General features: G+C 38.5%; 1 protein-coding gene across 6 annotated transcripts in view; it reads left to right on the forward strand.

Moving 5' to 3' along the window:
- The window catches only part of apc (APC regulator of WNT signaling pathway), a 210,190-nt gene that overhangs the window by 122,526 nt on the left and 73,383 nt on the right, over positions 1 to 14,281 (forward strand). For 5 of the 6 annotated variants that reach the window (XM_072281388.1, XM_072281392.1, XM_072281389.1 and 2 more), the window contains one exon: positions 7,715 to 7,805. The exons of the other annotated variant lie outside the window; for it this stretch is intronic. In XM_072281388.1, the coding sequence (XP_072137489.1) occupies positions 7,715 to 7,805 (91 nt within the window). The remainder of the gene's footprint in view (positions 1 to 7,714; positions 7,806 to 14,281) is intronic. 6 annotated transcript variants of the gene reach the window in all.

A 14,281-nucleotide genomic window follows, 5' to 3' on the forward strand; every position in this document is an offset into this window, starting at 1 on the left:
GAGGCTCGAACTAGCAACCTTGAGGTAACTGGCCGAACGCCTTAACCACTTGGCCTCGTGCCAAAACTCAGGGCTACTCAAATCATCTTCCAAGAAAATATCTGAAATCATGCACCTGTTCCACCTTTATCTTAAATATATCAGCTTTAAAGTTGTCTTAATTGCCATCTAATTCAGTTACAGTTGAAGTCAGAAGTTTACATACACCTTAGCCAAATACATTTAAACTCAGTTTTTCACAATTCCTGACATTTAATCCTAGAAAACATTCCCTGCCTTAGAACAGTTAGGATCACTACTTTATTTAAGAATGTGAAATGTCAGAATAATAGTAGAGAGAATGATTTATTTCAGCTTTTATTTCTTTCATCGCATTCCCAGTGCGTTAGAAGTTTACATACACTTTGTTAGTATTTGGTAGCATTGCCTTTAAATTGTTTAACTTGGGTCAAATGTTTTCCGTAACCTTCCACAAGCTTCTCACAGTAAGTTGCTGGAAATTTGTTCCATTCCTCCAGATAGAACTGGTGTAACTGAGTCAGGTTTGTAGGCCTCCTTGCTTGCACACGCTTTTTCAGTTCTGCCCACAAATTTTCTATCGGACTGAGGTCAGGGCTTTGTGATGGCCACCCCAATACCTTGACTTTGTTGTCCTTAAGCAATTTTGCCACAACTTTGGAGGTATGCTTGGGATCATTGCCCATTTGGAAGACCCATTTGTGACTGAGCTTTAACTTTCTGGCTGATGTCTTGAGATGTTGCTTCAATATATCCACATAATTTTCCTTCCTCATGATGCCATCTATTTTGTGAAGTGCACCAGTCCCTCCTGCAGCAAAGCACCCCCACAACATGATGCTGCCACCCCCATGCTTCACGGTTGGGATGGTGTTCTTCGGCTTGCAAGCCTCACCCTGTTTCCTCCAAACATAACAATGGTCAGTATGGCCAAACAGTTCAATTTTTGTTTCATCAGACTAGAGGATGTTTCTCCAAAAAGTAAGATCTTTATCCCTATGTGCACTTGCAAACTGTAGTCTGGCTTTTTTATGGTGGTTTTGGAGCAGTGGCTTCTTCCTTGCTGAGCAGCCTTTCAGGTTATGTCGATATAGGACTCGTTTTACCGTGGATTTAGATACTTGTCTACTTGTTTCCTCCAGCATCTTCACAAGGTCCTTTGCTGCTGTTCTGGGATTGATTTGCACTTTTCGCACCAAAGTACGTTCATCTCTAGGAGACAGAATACGTCCTCTTCCTGAGCAGTATGACGGCTGCATGGTCCCATGGTGTTTATACTTGCATACTATTGTTTGTACAGATGAATGTGATACCTTCAGGCGTTTGGAAATTGCTCCCAAGGATGAACCAGACTTGTGGAGGTCCACAGTTTTTTTTTCCTGAGGTCTTGGCTGACTTCGTTTGATTTTGTTTGTAAACTTCTGACCCACTGGAATTGTGATATAGACAATTAAAAGTGAAATAATCTGTCTGTAAACAATTGTTGGAAAAATTACTCATGTCATGCACAAAGCAGATGTCCTCTACGTCTTACCAAAACTATAGTTTGCTAATATGAAATCTGTGGAGTAGTTAAACAATGAGTTTTAATGACTTCAACCGAAGTGTATGTAAACTAATGACTTCAACTCTATTTTGCACTTGATCCTTAGTTTCTTTAATTTGGTGGATAAAGTTGCTTCATTTTATCACCATGGTTTCAGTGGTTTGATTGTTTGTGATGTCAGAATGTTGTGCCAATGATTTCAGAAATTCTTCTTTTTTGAAGCTGAAAATCTACCACAAATGTATATTTACATTAAAGTAAGTTTACATTTGCATTAAAGTAAGTTTACCATAATTTCAGACCCAAAAAGGTAAGAACATTAATGCTGTGCACAAAAATAACTTTTTTTTAAAATGGGAAATTTTTTTTTTCTTATTGCCCCTTTTCTTTCTCCACTGTCAAATAAAGATGCTTTATATTTTGGCCATGCTCAGAATTATATGAATGTTAATGATTAAGTTGATTCCTGTGTTCTGAACTTCAAGAGAACAGCCACTTCTCAGTTCTGCACCTTCCTTTGATTACCTGACCAATATTAGATTCTCACTATGAGGTTGTGAACAGAAACCTGCAGTTTCCTCCTTTTTGAGTATAATTGTTGGTATAATTGTTTAGTTTTTTGTCATTCAGCATAGAAACTGACCTTTCAGCCCACCAAGGATCTGTTTACCCTAATCCCACTTTTATATACTTTCCTCATTTTTGTCAACCAGTTCCACACCCCCCCCCCAACTCCTCCTAATTCTACCACTCAGTTGCACATACTGGTGGTAAATTAACTTATTGGGAACTTATCCCCTTTATTGGGATGTGGGAAGAAATTGGAACTCCCAGAGGAAACCCATGTAGTCGTATGAAGAATGATCAAACTCTACACAAACACCACCTGAGGTCAGGATTGACCTTGTGTTGCTGAAGCTGTGAGGCAGCAGCTCTACTTCATGAAAATAGGTACAATTGAACAATATGGTGGTATTTAGATATAAATCGTTGTGAGGGTTTATTTTACTGCTTGTTCATTTATGTATTGTTTATGCTGGTAGTGTAGTGGCATCTGTACCTGGACGTAGGAACAAGAGGTCCTGGGTTTGAATCTGGCCGGCTCTTTGCATGCTGGGTTGAGTGTCGAGCTGGTAATTTGGCCTTGTAAAACAGACAAACGCTAAAGAAATGGCAAGATTGCCACCTGATGCGACAAAGTGTGGGGAGGAACTTTACCTTACTTATGCATGGATTAACTGTTGACACTTGCTGTTTACTACCAAAAATCAGCAATTGATTTTACTATACTGTTAGAATGCTGTTAGTTAACCAAGACTAGATGGTTCCTCTCTCTTTTATATATGATTTGAAGAGGGGCTGCCTTTAGACCTCTATTGTGAGAGTACTTTTCAGAAGGCCTACCTGAGACATCAGTGCGCAAAATTCAAGTGTGTGGTATGGGGAGATATGTTTATTCACATGGGTTGAAAGTTGGTTGGCATTCATTTCTGGAGGTATAGAATATAAGAGCAGGGATGTGATGTTGAGGCTCTATAAGGCACTCATGAGACCACACTTGGCGTATTGTGTGCAGTTTTGGACTCCTTATTTTAGAAAGGATATACTGACGTTAGAGAGGGTTCATTCACAAGAATGATTCCAGGAATGAATGGGTTACTATATGAGGAACATCTAGCAACTCTTGGGCTGTATTCCCTGGAGTTCAGAAGAATGAGGGAGGGATATCATAGAAATACTCGGAATGTTAAAAGGCCTGAACAGATTAGAAATGGCAAAGTTATTTCCCATGGTAGGCTGGTCTAGGATAAGAGGGCACGACTTCAGGATTGAAGGACGTCCATTTAGAACAGAGATGCGGAGAAATGACTTCAGTCAGAGGGTGGTAAATCTGTGGAAATTGTTGCCACGAGTGGCTGTGGAGACCAAGTCATTGGGTGCATTTAAGGTAGAGATAGGCAGGTTCTTGGTTAGCCAGGGCATCAAAGGGTATGGGGAGAAGGCAGGGGAGTGGGGATGACTGGAAGAATTGGATCGGCCATGGTTGAATGGCGGAGCAGACTCGATGGGCCGAATGGCCTACTATATCTTATGACTTTATGGTCTTACAACTAGAGAACAGAGAGTAGAAGTAAGTGGGTCTTGCAGTGGCAGGCAATGCCCAATGAGGTATCATTCAATATATTATTATTAATTGCGCTGATGATGCAATCTGGGATGAAGATATCAGGAAGATGCAAATATACTAATGGCAATTGATGGGTGAATATATGATAAGTGCAATATAACCCGAAAAAATGTGAAGTTTTCCACTTTGGGAGGAAAACAAAGGTGCAGTATTATAGAAATGGTGAGAAACTGTGAGTTAGCCACATGCAAATGATATGGGTGACTTAAATATACCAATCACTGAAATCATGGATGCAAATGATATGTTAGCCTGCATTGTGAGTGGTTTTGAGTATGGAAGCAAAGGTGTCTCGCTGTGATTATATGGGGCCTTGGTGAGACTACATCATCAATATTGTGTGCAATTTTGATCTACTTTCTAGGTAAGAATACGTTTGGATAGAGGGAATACAATCGAAAGTACACCAGCATGGTTCCTTAGATGACAAGACTGTCATCAGAGAGATTGGGACATATAGCCCAGCATTCACTGGGGTTTAGAGGAAGTAGAGGAGTCTCTTGAAATGAAATACAATTTCTGACATGACTGGAAAGGCTGGATGTCTTCCCTGGATGGGGGTTTAGCATCAAGTTTATTATCACTGACATATGTCATGAAATTTGTTGTTTTGCAGCAAGCAGTACCGCGCAATACGTAAAAAGTAATATAAATTACAATAAAGCATATCGTGCAAAAAGAGAACAAAACTAGTGATGTAGTTTCCACGGGTTCATGAACTGTTCTGAAATCCGATAGTGGAAGGAAGAAGCTGTTCCTGAAACATTGTGTCTTCAGGCTCTTGTACCTCCTCCCTGATGGTTGGGTAAGACTTCCTTATTACAGAACATAATGGAGGCTAAGTCATTGAATATATCAAAGAAGGAATTGAATAGATTACTGTGCACGGAAAATTTTGTAAATTTTCTTTCCATTCAAAGATTAATTCTGATGTTGCATATTTGCCACAACAATGGTCTGTTTTTTATGATAACTTGTTGAATGCCAGTGGTTATCCAATTGAAATTCATAATTTAATGGAACATCTATAGGGAGTGAATCTTGTAGATGGGAAGCTAATCCATAGCCTTGGCTGGTCTCTCAGGGCAGGTGAGAGGTACACAATATGGAGAGGAAAAAAGAGGAATTATCTTCTGTATTCTGTCAAAATTTAATCCTGAAATTGCTCTGTGTTTGTGCTTGTTCTGCACAAATGGGCTGTAAAATCCTTTGGGTCATCCTGAAGTCTGAAAGAAGAAAGCTTTACAGTGTACGCTTCAAAATATTTCACCTTCAAGCATTGGCAAAAGAGTTATGGAGAGGTTTCCTAATGTCCTCCAAATCAGATTAATTGTAGAGGTACTGTTTTAAGCATCACTTTCCAACAGCACTTCTTATGTTTGTATTTAGAACAAATTGAGTTATTGTCAATCTGCTGTAAATGATGAGCCTTGAATCAAAGTAGTCTTTGATGCTGAAAGTGGCTTTTGGGAAAAAGCATCTCCTTTGACTTAGTAAGAAACCAACTGTCTTGAGTATTGCATGTAGTTAAGATATGAATTTAACATAAGTATTCATAAATAAATTCTTATTCTCTGGTGTGATACAAAGCTTGTTCTTGCTTTGTCACAAGAATGTAAGAAATGGAAATGGGTAATCTTTGCAGATCATCACACCCACTCTCATCCATTAAATCATGGATAATCTTTCATCAGAATATTGGATTGAATTGGTTTGTAGTTGTCACAAGAACCAAAGTATGGTGAAAAACTTGTCTTGCATATGTCCATAAAGATAATTTCATTGCAATAGTGCATTGAGGTAGTGCTGTATAAGGTAACAATGCAGAATAAAGTTACACAAAGTGCAATGCGGGCAAAAAATTAAGGTGCGAGCTCAAAAAAAGAAGATAGTAAGGTCTCCAAGTATAATGAGACCATTTTACCATACTAGGAGACCGTTCAATAGCCTTAAATCAGCAAGATAGAAGCTGTCTTTGGTGAGTCTAGTGGTACATGCTCTCAGGCTTTTGTGTCTTCTGCTGATGGACGGAGGGGGTGGTAGAAAAGAGAGTGTCCAGAGTGGGTGGGATGTTTGATTAAGTTGGCTTCTTTCCTGGGGCAGCAAGAAGTGTAGAGCGAATTCATGGAGGGGAAGCTGGCTTCCATGATGTGCTGAGCTATGTCCACAACTCTCAGCAGTTTCTTGCAGCCTTGCTTGTTTGTTTGTTTATTTACTTATTGTACAGCACGGAATAGACCATTCCAACCCTTTGAGCCGTGGTGCCCAGCAACCTCTGATTTAACCCTAGTTTAATTTCAGGACAGTTTACAATGACCTACTAACCGTCTTTGGATTGTGGATGGAAACTGGAGCACCTGGAGAAAACTTGTACATTCCACACAGAGGACGTACAGACTCCTTACATATTACATCAGAACTGAACTTCGACCTGAGCTGTAATAGGTTGCATTAACCACTACACTGCCATGGCACCGGTTGCCATACTAAGCCATGATGGATTCAGATAGGATGTGTTTTATGGTGCATTGATAAAAATTGGTGACGGTTAAAAGGGAGAAATCCAATTTCTTTAGCTTCTTGATGAGGTCAAGGTATTGGTGAATTTTCTTAGCCATGGCATGTACATGTTTGGACCAAAATGGGCAATTGGTGTTTACTCCTGGGAGCATGGAACTCTCAACCTCAGCACTGTTGATGTAGATAGGAGATCTATTGTGAGTAGCTTTTTTGTTTTGCTACCATTGAGGGAAGGTTTGTTGTCATGACACTATGTCACCAGACTCTCTATATCCTTCGTGTATTCCGACTCACTGTTATTTGAGATACGGCCCACTGCCCCAATGCATGAACTTCATATCTTGTAAATCCTTTTAATATCCAAGAAGAATTCCAAACTTCTACCACTCTTCGCAAGTAGATGTGTTTCCTAATTCTTTGTGCAATGACCCTGATTCTGATCTTCCTTAAAGTAGAACTCATTTCTCTTTACTCTTATCATTTCTCCTTAATGTCTTGAAAATTTTCATCGCATCACATTGCACCTAGATTATGGTAATGTTATACTCATTTTGGATTTGAGGTGCCAGGCCAGTAGATCCACCCTGTGCTCAATCCTGATTGATACGTTTCTCAGAGTTTGGTACGCAGATTTATTCACAGTACTCCGGTGTGGTCTAAGTAGGGCTTTTCACGCATTTGTATCCTCATTCTCTTGATACAAAAACAGTAATCCAACAGCCTGTTTGATTATTTTTGGCTGTAAATGAATTTGTATTTCTGTCAGACAGCTACCCAAGAGACTGCAAACGCTGGAATGTGGAGCAGCAATCAATCAGCTGAAGGAGCTCAGAGGTTTGAGCAGTACCTGTGGGGATGGGGGGTGTTAGAAGCAGGAGGAGAAATTGTTGACATTTTGACCTGAAATCTTGAGAGCTCCTCTCCCCTCTCCCCCCCCCCCCGCCCCCCACAGAAACTGCTTAACCTGTTGAGTTCCTTCAGTAGGTTGTTGCTTGTACTTTGGGTACGTATTTTGCTAGAAATGTATTAGGAATATTTTTCCTTCACCTCTCATAACAATTTATAGATAATTAAGGAAAGAATCAGAACACAGTGTAGCATTATACTAAGAAATTGGAAATATTGGTATAGTAACAGTATGGCCAGTTCAAATCGTATCTCAACTTATAGATAAATTGGTAGCAGCCAAAGCAGTGAAAATCATCTTCAAGTGCTGATGCATTATAAATAAATGAATTGTTGGTTCTCGATTTAACCTCTGTTTCCTCGGGAAGTAGAAACATGAGGAGGCCATAAATGAGTTCTGTTGCAACTCCTCTTGCTGGTGTAGTGTGCAGTTGGAGGCTCCAGTGTGTGGCTGCTGAGCAGTGTGCAGCCTATCTTGTACGTTGGGTTTTGTTATGTTTATAGCCATTCTGATTGTGCTTCACTTCGTGCTGCAGGAAGTCCTGAAGCAACTGCAGGGTAGCATTGAAGATGAGGCTCTGGCTCTGGCTTCTGCTGGACAGATTGATCTACTAGAACGACTAAAAGGTAAGTCTCGTAGCACATACACTCCCATTTTACTGCAGTTTTGGTTTCATATCATTGAAACATATGGCTTCAGTATTATAAAGAAAGCATTGGTGCTATTTTGGGATTCATTTTGAAATGCTCTGAGCAATTCGTCAGGTTTTTTAATCTGGAATCATCAGTTATGTTTGGATATCTACAGGTTTTGAGGTGCCTGACATTTTTTTATATTTTGCATTTTCAGTCGGAGTGTAGCAAATACTTTGATGAGTATAGAGGTATTCCAAGCTTGGCTTGGAGTGATTTGTTTATATTAATAATGGGGAAAGGGGAGAATTTGAGCTTTAAACACCTGGAAGGTGCCAGCTAATTATTACTTCTTGTTGCTTGACTTATCTATCTGCATCATGTCCTGCAGAACCGGGATGCACTAAATAAGAAAGTTTGCAATGCAGGTGTTGCTATAAGGCAAATTATCTTCTCTATTGTACCCTTTGCTCTTGTAAAATTTATCTGTCTAGCAACTGGACCTGCTGTTACTTAGCAGCTCCTTAAATCCTTTTAACCTCTAACTTTTTTTTGTCTTAGTGTGAGGGGAAAATCTGGCAGTTCAGATGAGAATAGGATTCATCAAATTTGAGCCTCACATCCTTGTCCTTCCTGAGGTTGACCCTCTCCTGCCATCTTGTGCCCTAACACCACTATGGCCTCATCATTGTATTTCAGTGGCAGCAGAAGTCTTTGGAGATCAGGCCATTTATCATGCCTTTTACAATTAGGTACAGTTGCAAGAAAAAGTTTGTGAACTCTTTACAATTACCTATTTTTCTGCATTAATTTCTCATAAAATGTGGTCTGATCTTCATCTAAGTCACAATAATAGACAAACCAAATCTGCCTAAACTAATACCACACAAACAATTATACTTTTTTCTCGTCAATACTGAGTACACCATTTAAACTATCGTAGCCAAGTTCAAAGAAGTATGTGAACCTCTGAGGTAATGCCTTCTACAAAAGCTATTTGGAGTCGGGTGTTCCAATCAATGAGATGAGATTGGAGGTGTGAGTTGTAGAGATACCATGCCCTATATATTAAAAAAAATCACACAAAGTCAGGTTACTGATGAGTCTGCTCTTGTCAAGTAAGATCTGTTTATGTGCACCGTGTCTCAATCAAAACAGCTTTTAGAGAACTTTAGAAGAATTGTAGAGACGCATGAAGCTGGAAAAATCTACAAAACATTTCTAAAGACCTGAGTACTCATCAGACCACAGTAAGTGAACTTGTCTACAAATGGAGGAAACTCAGTACTGTTGCTACTTTCCATAGCAGTGGGCATCCTGTAGAGATCATACCAGGAGCACAATGTGCAATGCTGAAGAAAGTGAAAAAGAACTCAAGGATAATAGCAAAAGACCTGCAGAAATCTCTAGAACTTGCTAAAGTCTCTGATCATGTGTCCTCTATAAGAAAAACACTTAATAAGAATGGAAAGGCACCATGGACGAAACCACTGCTCTCCAAAAAAAAATTGCTGCGCATGTAAAGTTTGCACAAGACCATTTGGATGTTCCACAATGTTTCTGGAACAATGTTCTGTGAACAGATGAGACAAAAGTTGAACTTTTTGGCAGAAGAAGGGCACTGCACACCAACACTGAAACCTCATCCCAACTGTGAAGCATGGTGGAAGGAGCATCAGAGTTTGGGGCTGCTTTGCTGCCTCATGGCTTGTTTAGCAATTGTTGAGGGAACTATCAATATAAAATTGTGTCAAGACATTTTACATGAGAATGTCAGGGTAGTGGTCTGTCACCTGAAGCTTAATAGCAGTTGGATGATGCAACAAGACAATGATTTGAAGCACAAGAGTTGATCAACAGAATGGTCTAAAAAGAAGAAAATTTGTGTTTTGGAATGGCCAAGTCAGAGTCTAGACCTTAACCCAATTCAGATGTTGTAGCATGACCTGAAGAGGGCTGTTCATGCAAGGTATCAGGAAAATATTGATGAACTGAAACAATTTTGTATGGAGGAATCATCTAAAATTCCTCCTCGATGTTGTGCAATTCTGATCAGCAGCTACAGGAAATGTTTGGTGAAACTTATTGCTACTAAAGGAGGCTCGAGCAGTTATTAAATTTTTCAGCCTGGACAGTGAATGATTAAACAATGTGTTCAATAAAGACATGAAAAGTACAATTAATTGTGTGATGCTAGTTCAGGCCAATTGTGTTTGTCTATTACTGTGACTCAGATGAATATCAGACCACATTTTATGAGTAATTAATGCAGAAAACCAGGTAATTACAAAGGGTTCATAAACTGCTTATTAATATGCCAGATCTAGTTTACTCCAGAGTTATGATGTTGAAAGTATCAAGGATGGTACTGTCATTGAAAAGGAAAATAAACATGAAATAATTTCTCTCATATCACAAACTGTCTTTATCTGAGATTTACATGGCTCCAATGTTATTTTCCATGTCAACACACCTTGTGGTTTGGAGCCTATTTAGGTTGCTTCATTGATGAAGAATTGTGAATTACTGCTAGGCAGCTTTTAGTCTTTGCAATAGAGATGGTCATTAATAAAGCGACTAAAAAAGATGGTTTAGTTAAGGAAGATTTACTTGACAATCTCTAGTAACTATCCCATGGGTATCATACCAATTTTATGATGACCATAGCTATTTTCCTTTATATTAGTTATGATTTCAACCTTTGAAAGAATTCAGTTTTACTCCCCTTTTCCTCCCCACTCCTCTGCTGACACTGTTTTAATCTGGTATCAGCAAGATAGGTGTGGAGTGGAAAGTCTCTGCAAGTTCAAGTCTTCTGCACTCTTGTTGATCTTTCATTGATCCTGTTATAGTTTCTATTCTACAGATTTGTTTACTATACCCACAGGAGAATGGATCTCAGGTTTGCATATGGTGACATGTATGTAATTTGATAATGACATTTACTTGAACTTAATTGCATATTTATTATGACTGATTACTCCATGGTCATAGCCAGTAAATTCTTTTTGTGGAGAAACTTTTAAAATAATTTCTCAATTTTGATCAAAACCCAAAACAGCCCCAATATTTGAGGCTTGCAGTCTCATTATACCAGAAGAACTAGATTTGGTTATAACAGCAAATTAATCTTCCATTAGCTTTTCCATTTCCGTAGTAGGAGCCCAAATTAGATGTTGTGGTTGGAGAGTAAGAATGAAGTAGACAATTATGTCCAAACCATTAGAGTGGAAATGTTCTTGGCATATAACAGGAACTGTGGTTTTACAGATGGGAAAGGAAGAAAAATTGAAGTGTAATGTTGCAGTATGGCAGAATATATGCATTTGATATGTTCCCACAACCATCAATGTAATAATAATCAAATCATCTACTTTTACTACTAATGTTGATTGAAGGACAACTATTCGTGAATTCCCCTACTCTTTGAAATATTGTCAAGGAACCTCTTATATAAGTTGTGCATATCATTTTTTGTATTGAAGAGCTGGTTAGCAATTGAGTCACTTCTGAGAGACGTCAACCTAAACATAGAAACCCCTGATTGGCTAAGAGACTTTCAACGCTGTCCTTTAGATAGTACACCAATGTAATTCTCATGTACTCCAGGGGCAGAACATCTTGCATTTTTCCAGTGGTAATATAGTCGATTGTGAGTGCTAACCCTGTACCAGGTGGGAAAAAAAACATGTATATGTGAGAGTTATTTAAAATAATTAACACTTCTTTGAATTAATTATGAACTTAAACTGAAGAAAATAGTTTAAGCATTTTCTAGTGAATTTCATTGATTTTATTTAAAATAGTTTTAAAATTGAGTTATTTTACTTGTAATATTTATTTTTCAGTTTTGAATACTTTAGAAACTTTATGAGTGTCAGATATTAATATTCCAATTGTTTGACAATTTTGACGACTGGTAAGCGGAGGGATATATCTTAGCTGGCTAGCAAAGCATTTCTTGGGAAGGGCAGTGCATACCTTTCCTTGATGGAAAACCCTTTGCTTCATAGATACTTGCTGATTAACAGTGAGCTTCAGGATCTTCCTGCAGGTAGATGCAGGCAGGGAGTAGCATGTATTTGGCCTGTTGCTCACAGAAGCAGGTTATAAATTCAGACTGGCTATCAGATACATCTTGAGGCCCGTTTATTGTGCACCACACTTTTGCATCCACCCTAAAGGGCAGCTGGAACCTTGGTTTGACTTTCTTCTGGTAAAAGACCTTTTTGACAGCAAGTACCCTCAATAGTTCTACTGACAAGTTTTACTTAAAGCTTTTGTGCTTAAGTGTCTAATGTGGAAGTCTTCTTTCTCAGGGAGTACGACCATCTGAGTCATGGCTGATGCTGTTAAAGTCGGCAGATGAAGCAAAGTTGACATGACAGTAGTTCAAACAAATTATTGATATGTAGCTCCTCTTGCTTGTAAAGAGAAAAATTTTCCACATTAACACAAGCAATTCTATCATTTTTCAATGTACTGTTACTTTTTATCATGAGATTCTTTTAAACATTTCCTCTACAAATTTTCACTGGGTGAAAATTCAAGATGGTATCTCAGACTAATGATACAGAATTTTAGAGGCAACTTGATTGGTTCATGCCACAAACAAGTGAAAGCTTGGTAATTCCTGCAATTTGAAATATGAGATTGTGGTTTACGTTAATTTTTTTTTGCTCAGTTCCTTGATTAATGGTTATACCAAAAAAGAAATTTAAGTCGTCTAATCTGAATGCCCAATTAGCTGAAATGGAAGTTATCAGCATTCACTAAATTCAATGACACTTTGAAATGTGACATTTTCTTGTGAGATGACTGGTGTCAAAAAGCATGTCTGCAAGATGCAGGATTTGTAAATCTGTGCTTGATTTTTACATTCTGCTTTCAATCTGATTTTAATGGTTTTAATGAGTGTGTTCTCAACTGAGCCAACCTGCCACAGTTTGAATGCCAAGATTCAGATATGTAATTTCGCAGTGTCACGTCACAAGTTTGTGATTATTTTGTGTTCTTGACTTTAGTACAGTTTGCTGCATGGGATCCTAAGATGTCAGTCTTGGCTTAGTAATGACTCTTCAGTGTAAGGTGGAAGAGATGCCACATTGTCACATCTTCCAGATGTAGAGTAACATTGAAAAATCTCCTGTTTCTCTTCTCAATTGGACATAAAGTATTCCACTGCATATTTTATAAGTTTTCTTGTTGACCTGGACAACATATGAGAAACAGTTAAAACAGATGTTCTGCCAATTTAGAATTTGACTGATATGCCTGCCAGTATAATTTAACTAGTTACACTTCAAAAATACTTACTCAGCTAACATAGTCCAATGTAAAAGGTTATGAATGGTTAAGTTTTAAATGGAAATAAGTTCTTGGGTATTGTGTAACTTTCGCAATACCTATGGCTATTTTGAAGGTCAGTTTTTAAGTGAATGTGAGAAAACACAAATGTACTAGAAAAGTGAGCATAAAATATGGAACAGGTTTTTCCTGTTCTTTCATTGTACTTTAATCCATGGGAAGTCACATTATTAAACCATTGTATATTCTATTGTGATGCTGCTTCTACACAGATGGTGCTTAGTGTTCCAGGATTCTGTCTCCAGTTACAGTAATGAAAGGGTCAGGATAGGAATACATCTGCAGAGGATGGTTTTCTGTACATTTGTTGCCTTTATTTGATTCTTGAGGGTTACAGGCTTGAGAGGTGCAGTGAAAGATGTCACGGTGAATTACTGCATTGAAAGGAGGGAATGTTTTAAGGTGGTGGATGGAGTACCAATTTTGTATTGGATGGTGTTGATATTAGTTTATAGTGTTGTCAGAAAGTGCACATATTCAGGCAAGCAGAGAGTATTCATTCACACCGTGGTTTGTCACTTGTTGAAAGTGGGAAGGTTTTGGGGAGTTAGAACGCGGAATATCTATCCTCTGGCTCTTTTTGCTACTATGTTTGTGTAGCTGGCCACATGAAGCTTTGACTTGGTGGTTATTGATACTTTTTCTTGTTTCTGATAATAACACTGAATTGGGGGTGGCGGTGGGATTAGAAATGATTAATCCTCCTGTTATAACTGGCATCTTCAATGCATTTGCTCTCCACTTTTCAGCTCAGTCTGAGATTTGTAGAATTCCAGTGAATTCAGAATCTTTCAAGTGAGATCCTTGTCTACATTTTCATAAGAAACTACAAAATTTTTACATGTAATTGGGAATTATATGTAGTTTTTGAAGGAATTCATGTCTTATATCCCATACTTCCCTCAGGAATAGGATGTTATGCCAGTTCATAGAGCCACTCACTTCCCTGTTGCCTTTTCTCCTCATATTCCCATTAATTCTACCACCCACACTATATGTGGCAATTTACAGCGGCCAGTTAACCTCCTAAATTGCACACCTTTGGGTTGCATATAGAAATTAGCTGGCTGTAATGACATCCCAAAAGGCAGATTCCTGAAATA

Source organism: Mobula birostris, chromosome 17 (assembly GCF_030028105.1).
Source record: "Mobula birostris isolate sMobBir1 chromosome 17, sMobBir1.hap1, whole genome shotgun sequence".
Lineage (NCBI taxonomy): Eukaryota > Metazoa > Chordata > Chondrichthyes > Myliobatiformes > Myliobatidae > Mobula > Mobula birostris.